The sequence below is a fragment of the Plectropomus leopardus genome, chromosome 4 (genome assembly GCF_026936395.1).
Source record: "Plectropomus leopardus strain MGB_pleo_1.0 chromosome 4, ASM2693639v1, whole genome shotgun sequence".
Taxonomy (NCBI): Eukaryota; Metazoa; Chordata; class Actinopteri; order Perciformes; family Serranidae; genus Plectropomus; species Plectropomus leopardus.
The window spans coordinates 1,052,501-1,060,000 of NC_142179.1; the positions used below are offsets into that span (position 1 = coordinate 1,052,501).

General features: G+C 47.3%; 1 protein-coding gene and 1 pseudogene across 2 annotated transcripts in view; both read right to left on the bottom strand.

The window, feature by feature from the left end:
• Positions 1-4,647, bottom strand: part of LOC121965308 (dynamin-1-like) — a 21,193-nt pseudogene extending 16,546 nt beyond the window's left edge. Inside the window, exons 1-3 of the transcript XR_015776348.1 lie at positions 4,110-4,647; positions 602-675; positions 359-508 (exon numbers count right to left, since the gene is read on the bottom strand). The product of XR_015776348.1 is annotated as a dynamin-1-like (transcript). The remainder of the gene's footprint in view (positions 1-358; positions 509-601; positions 676-4,109) is intronic.
• Positions 4,648-5,353: 706 nt separating this feature from the next.
• Positions 5,354-7,500, bottom strand: part of fhip2b (FHF complex subunit HOOK interacting protein 2B) — an 11,783-nt gene continuing 9,636 nt past the window's right edge. The window contains exon 18 of the mRNA XM_088076168.1: positions 5,354-7,500. This exon is cut by the window's right edge and continues 82 nt beyond it. Within this exon, the coding sequence (XP_087932294.1) occupies positions 7,480-7,500 (21 nt within the window). The 3' untranslated portion in view covers positions 5,354-7,479.

Below are 7,500 nucleotides of genomic sequence, written 5' to 3' on the forward strand. Positions count from 1 at the left end.
GTGTGTTACCGTTGGGTGAGTACACTCTCAGGTTAATGGGGACCGGGCTGATGCAGTGTGTGTGTGTGTGTGTGTGTGTGTGTGTGTGTGTGTGTGTTACCGTTGGGTGAGTACACTCTCAGGTTAATGGGGACCGGGCTGATGCAGTGTGTGTGTGTGTGTGTGTGTGTGTGTGTGTGTGTGTGTGTGTGTGTGTGTGTGTGTGTGTGTGTGTGTGTGTGTGTGTGTTACCGTTGGGTGAGTACACTCTCAGGTTAATGGGGACCGGGCTGATGCAGTGTGTGTGTGTGTGTGTTTGTGTGTGTGTGTGTGTGTGTGTGTGTGTGTGTGTGTGTGTGTGTGTGTGTGTGTGTGTTACCGTTGGGTGAGTACACTCTCAGGTTAATGGGGACCGGGCTGATTCCTTTGTTCTGTCCGGTGACTCGATCAGTTTCAGCCTCGATCTCCAGACGAACTTCATCAAAGTCAGTGAACTTCTTCCCCTTACAGTGCAGGAACTCTGCATACTCTGAACACACCGTCACATGACCACGTCACATGACCACATCACATGACCACATCACATGATCAGACGGTAAAGATGACATCATCTCAGTCTCACCTGTTGGACAGTTGATGAGCTGCAGCACCAGAGGACGCCGAGTCACAATACCTGATCCACGAGGGAGGAAGTCTCTGAGAGGAGACAGAGGAGGAGAGGAGGAGACAGGGGAGGAGAGGAGGAGACAGGAGGAGAGAGGAAGGAGACAGAGGAGGAGAGGAGGAGACAGGGGAGGAGAGGAGGAGACAGGAGGAGAGAGGAAGGAGACAGAGGAGGAGAGGAGGAGACAGGGGAGGAGAGGAGGAGACAGGAGGAGAGAGGAAGGAGACAGAGGAGGAGAGGAGGAGAGAGGGGAGGAGAGGAGGGGACAGGAGGAGAGAGGAAGGAGACAGAGGAGGAGATAGAGGAGAGAGGAGGAGACAGAGGAGGAGAGAGGAGGAGACAGAGGAGGAGAGGAGAGAGAGGAGGAGAGGAGACAGAGGAGGAGAGAGGAGGAGACAGAGGCGGAGAGGAGACAGAGGAGGAGAGAGGAGGAGATAGAGGAGAGAGGAGGAGAGAAAGGAGGAGACAGAGGAGGAGAGAGGAGGAGACAGAGGAGGAGAGAGGAGGAGATAGAGGAGAGAGGAGGAGAGAGAGGAGGAGACAGAGGAGGAGAGAGGAGGAGACAGAGGAGGAGAGAGGAGGAGATAGAGGAGAGAGGAGGAGACAGAGGAGGAGAGAGGAGGAGATAGAGGAGAGAGGAGGAGAGAGAGGAGGAGACAGAGGAGGAGAGAGGAGGAGACAGAGGAGGAGAGAGGAGGAGACAGAGGAGGAGAGAGGAGGAGATAGAGGAGAGAGGAGGAGAGAGAGGAGGAGACAGAGGAGGAGAGGAGAGAGGAGCAAATCTGTGATGGAGACCCCCTGCAAGGCTGCTTTTTAACCCTTCACTGTCCGTCGCCTCAAACCACAGAAACACAAAAACACTGAGTGTCAGTGTCGAGTCCAACGTGGAAACCTGATCTGTCCAAAATAACCAGAATTCACTCGTTGTGATCCTCACACACACACGCACGCACGCATACGCGCATACACACACACACACACGTACGCACGCACACACACACACACACGCACGCACACACACACACACACACAGCCACTGCAGGATGATGTGATGCCGTGAATCCTTCAGTGAGCAGTGACAGCGTCACGACATCAGCTCTGTGTGTGTGTGTGTGTGTGTGTGTGTGTGTGTGTGCTGACTTCAGGGGAATCACTGCAGCTCTCCGTCTTCACACACACACACACACACACACACACACACACACACACACACACACACAGTTACTGTCATGCGATGCTGGGTCATGTGAGCAGCAGCGACCAATGAGAGCACAGAGACCCTCCTCATCCTCGGGCTGAGAGGAAGATAAAAATATTCAGCCAATCAGACGCCAGAGACGACTCAGCACTGATTCATATCACACAGGAGTAATCTATTACTGCACAGCTACTCAAGTGCTGATCCGAAATACTCTGACTTCATTAGAGCACTTTTACTGACAGCTGACTTCCTGTTTCCATGGCAACAGTCAGCTTCACCACCAACAGGAAAATATGATCCTGTCAGTCTGCACACTGACCACTGATACTCTATTACTCTGATACTCTATTACTCTGATACTCTGTTACTGTGATACTCTATTACTCTGATACTCTGTTACTGTGATACTCTGTTACTGTGATACTCTGTTACTCTATAATCTGTTACTCTGATAATTTGTTACGTTTACTCTAATACTGTAATACTCTGTTACTCTGATATTGTGATACTCTGTTACTCCATTACTCTTACTCTGATACTCTATTACTCTTATACTCTAATAGTCTGTTACTATGATACTCTGCTGACTGTATTTCCACACACGTGTGTGATGTCATGTGACTTCTCTTCTGGTGATAACATCCCAGTAACCATGGCGATGGATGTTCAAAACATCAGCAGATGAGACGAGGATGAGGACTATAACAGTGGACAGTGAGGGGACTAGGTGTCCCCAGACGTGAAGACGTCCAGGACGACACTCTGATCAGAGGTTTCTGTCAGAATCAGGCTGACGGAGACACCTCCAAGACACTGCGACTGTCTCCATGGTGATGGACTCTGTCCTCAGTGTCAAGCACAGAGGGACGTAAAGTTTTATGGACATGTTGGAAAAACCCAGATAGAAAGACGGAGGTGAAGACGAGCAGCGAGGACAGAAAAACCTCCATCTCACAGACTGATTTGACGCATATGGACAGGTGTCTGAAATCCGTCTTGTGTCTGTCACAGTTACATAGGACACAGTTAGGATGAGACAAACTGATGATGGTCACTTTAACACTTTTCCTCAAATCTGTGACACTCGCAGATCAGCTGACAGAGACGCTCCGTCTCTGCAGGACAAAAACACAAAGACCTCTGAAAATAAAAACCACTGAGGCAGAAAACCTACAACTACCAGAATGCAATGCACCGCACCGACCAATCAACTCGCTGCTGTGTGCCGACGTGAAACCAACCAGCTGATGGTCAGTCTCTGAAGACAGAGACAAACACAGAGACAGAGACAGAAAGTTTACTGATCCGTCTCTAACTGAGACAGACACGAACACAGAGACAGAGACAGAAAGTTTACTGATCCGTCTCTGAGACAGAGACGAACACAGAGACAGAGACAGAGACAGAAAGTTTACTGATCCGTCTCTGAGACAGAGACGAACACAGAGACAAACAGAGACAGAAAGTTTACTGATCCGTCTCGGACTGAGACAGGGACAAACACAGAGACAGCAGTTTGCAGGACATTTCTTGCCAATTTGCTCGGTGCTTTTTTCGGGGTCGCAGATGAAATCAGCAGAAATCTTAAAAATGAAACATGAGCCAATTTTCTGATTTCTGCCCAAATCACAAACGTGTTTTTATTTATCGACTGATTTTTGATTTTATTTATCGTCAGAGTGAAACGATGAAAACATGAACTCTCAGCTGAAGTCTTTTTCTTTTTTTTGCAAAAATGAATGAATGAATATTACAGTTTATTTCATAAAGGACATCAGCAAAAAATCCTACATTGTGCTTCACTAATATTATATATACATATGTGTGTGTGTGTGTGTGTGTGTGTGTGTGTGTGTGTGTGTGTAGATCAGATGAACATTAGAGGTGGACGGATTCCAGTATCCTGCATCCACAATAACAATATCAATATTGTTATTGGTGTGTTAATTAACATAAAAATCAATGGAATATAATGCTGAAATAATTAAAAATATGAAATATGGAGCAGAGGATGAAACATAAAGACTCAAATATGAAACAGAAAAAGGTTGAAAAGGTGAAGATTTTAAAAATCGGAATCAGAATTTAGGATTTTATGACTCATTGTGGAGCCTGACCGAGGGCCGGGCCGCTCCCCCGACACCGGGCCCGGCTCGGCCCAGGACGGACAGACAGGCGGACAGACAGGAGGACAGAGAGGTGGACAGACAGGAGGACAGAGAGGTGGACAGGCAGGAGGACAGGCAGGAGGACAGATGGACTCACTTGCCCACGAAGTTCTCCAGCACGGAGCTCTTCCCGGCGCTCTGTCCGCCCACCACCGCGATCTGCGGCAGATCCAGATTTGAGTTCTGCCCGATGGAGGCGAAGGCGTCCTGAAGCCGGTTCACCAGCGGGATCAGCTCCTCCATGCCCCGGTTCCCCATGACGGACAGACGGGCCGAGACACGGAGACAGAGACAGACGGGAGGACAGAGACAGAGAGGACGATAGAGACGGGTGCAAGCGGAGGAGAATCCGTCAGAGAGACAGGCGGGCTGTGAGACAGGCTGTGAGACCGTGAGACGGGGACCGGGATGCTGCAGCTGATCCGTCTGTCGCTCCTCCTGTCTCACGTCATCACGCTGAGCTCGTGCAGCGGCTGAATCCGATCAGCTGATCGATGATCGCCGTGGATCCGGATCGATGCGGAGGAGGATGCTGATGCTGCTCCTGCTGTGACCTTCAGCTACTCTCTGCTCCTCCTCCTCCTCCTCTGCCTCCTCTCCGCTCCGCTGCAGAGAGGAACCAGCCCACACACACACATCCGGCCCGGACCTTCACAATAAAAGCCCTGCAGCAGCAGCGGCGCACGTCAATCAACACCAGCTCCTCACGACACTTTATTCTGAAAGTCTGCGCGCGAAAATACAGTTAGATTCAACCCTCAACACACACACACACACACACACACACACACACACACACTTCATCATCAGCTGTTTGTTGAGCTGTTTAACCCTTTGAAACCTGATTCATTTCCTGTCTCTTAGGTCATTGTCATCATTAAATTGATTTCTTTGAAACAGCAAAACGACCCAAAAAAAATCTGCCTAAAAAAGACAAAACAAATAAAAAGAAACAACAGAAATGAAATAAAAGTCATGAAGAATAATTCTATTAAAACAACCGAATAAATAATCAGGATAACTTTAAATAAAGCTCACTTTACAAAGGGTTAAAGATGAGACGGCTGTCCCTCTGTGAGGACGTGAGGACAGAACCCTGCAGAGATTCGTTTCAAACATTTAGTATTAATTAATTTCAATGAACGTTTCTCGTCAAATATTGATCAGAGTTCAAAGGTCTGAGCCAATCAGCAGTCAGATATCAGCTGAGTGGGCGGGGTCACTAAAGTTCACCTGCTCATTCGAATCAAACTTTATATTTTTCCCCTCGTTTGCTTCAAACTCTCACAACTTTATTGAAATCTTTAAAGTTCCCACAGATGATGAAATGATGACATCACATCCTGTTTGACCTTTAATTTCTTTCTTTTTTTCACATTTTAAATGTAAACAAACATTTACATTTAGAAACACATTTCTATCAGCGGTCGTCTGTTTTTACGTCAGCCAGCTCTTAGAGCCGAGATCACGTGACATCATCGACCAGGTCACGTGACATCATCGACCAGGTCACGTGACATCATTGACCAGGTCATGTGACATCGGTGATGACCTGTTTTTAAAAACACGGTTCCAGCTTTGGTGCGTCAGCTGATCTTCACGGCGCTCGACGCACAAAGAAAACAAAAACTTGATTTAAAAGCTTTTTTAAAAAACATGTCACGTGAGCATGCTGATGACATCATCGGTGAGGTCACGCTGATGACATCATCACCGCCGCTCATTCTTTGGGTAAAAACTGCGTTAACTCTTTAAATGCAGAGAAACGTCAGCAGGAGTTTGTTCGGTGAATCTTTGTCAGTAGTGTCAAAACAAACGTGTCGTCCTGACGGCGGCGGACAGGAAACTCGTCATCGTCACAGCTCGCCGGCACATCGTTCTCCTAAACTCTTCGTAAGTTTTCCTACGAGGAGTCAGAGCCCGAAATCACATGCAGCCGATGGTCATGTGACACTGACAGAGGGAGGCGGGGTCACAAAAATCCGGACGGAGCCACGTGTTAGTCCTCATATTCCTAAAACTGACCGCCATCACTGAGCCTCTGAAGAGGTGACGTCATTCTTATGACATCATGAAACTGTCCTGTGAGGACACGGCGGCAGCGGATGATCAAACCGACAGACAGGATTCAAACTTTAACGGTTTGATAGCGACTGAACTCCTGACGGCTGATCAGTCAGCACTTCCTGTCCCACCCCCAGGAGTCAATGAGCCAATCGACACGCAGCACGTCTGCTCCGTCCTGATCATGTGACCTTTCATCTTAACAGTGTGACCCTCCATCAGTGCCGTGAGGCGGCGCCGCAGAGCGGGAAACTCAAACATCCGTCACGTGTCGCTGTCTTCTCTTAAATGCAGCAGCTCCTGATGACATCACTCCAGCTGTTATCCAATCAGAGCGCTGCAATCTCTGAATAAGAGTTATCGATCTCCGATACGTCGATCAGATCACAGAAAGATTCTCAATCTGTGAATCATTTCTTCTTTTTTTTTAAAATAAAGATAAAAAAAAAAAAGACTAATTATTTCAATATTTGTTTCTAAAACCAAAATGCTAAAAACAGATAATGTTTCTTTTTTTCTTCCAATTTTAAATTTTGAGCTCAAATTTTTTTTAAATGAAAAAGGTGTAACGCTGATAACTTACATTTTTCACATCAAAAATGAAAAAAGAAAACTGGAAAATTAAAGTAAATTTTCTAAAAATGAATTTTTTGTTTCTCAAATCAATAAAGAATTCAGTTTTCTGTCCGTTATCCGTTGAGGTCACTGTGATGTCACTGTGATGTCACTGTGATGTCACTGTGATGTCACTGCGATGTCACCGTTTTATTTTACAGATTTATTTTTTTATTTGAGCTCAAAATTGGAAATTCAGGGGAAAAAAGCCATTTTGGTTTAGGAAATGAATATTTAAAAAGTTGCTTTTTTGATGAATGGTGCAGAGATGATTCTGATTTCTTTTCTTTCACTCAAAATAAATACTAAAACTAATAAATAAATAAAACTGTGATGTCATTGTGACGTTACTGCGAGGTCACTGTGAGGTCACTGCGAGGTCACTGTGAGGTCACTGCGAGGTCACTGCGAGGTCACTGTGAGGTCAGCTTATAGGATCAGGTGAGGCGGTTGGTTAAGGCGGAGACAAAGGCGTCTTCAATCAGGTTCTCAAATGGCAAAAAGTTGAGATGTGAGTCCAGGTGCACCAGAGTTACCTGTCCCACCTCATACAGGTGCACCTGTCCTCAGGCTGCTGGTCCAGGTAGGTCACTGCTGGTCCAGGAGCGTCACTGCTGGTCCAGATAGGTCACTGCTGGTCCAGGTAGGTCACTGCTGGTCCAGGAGTGTCACTGCTGGTCCAGGAGGGTCCCTGCTGGCCCAGGAGGGTCACTGCTGGTCCAGGTAGGTCACTGCTGGTCCAGGTAGGTCACTGCTGGTCCAGGTAGGTCACTGCTGGTCCAGGAGGGTCACTGCTGGTCCAGGGGCAG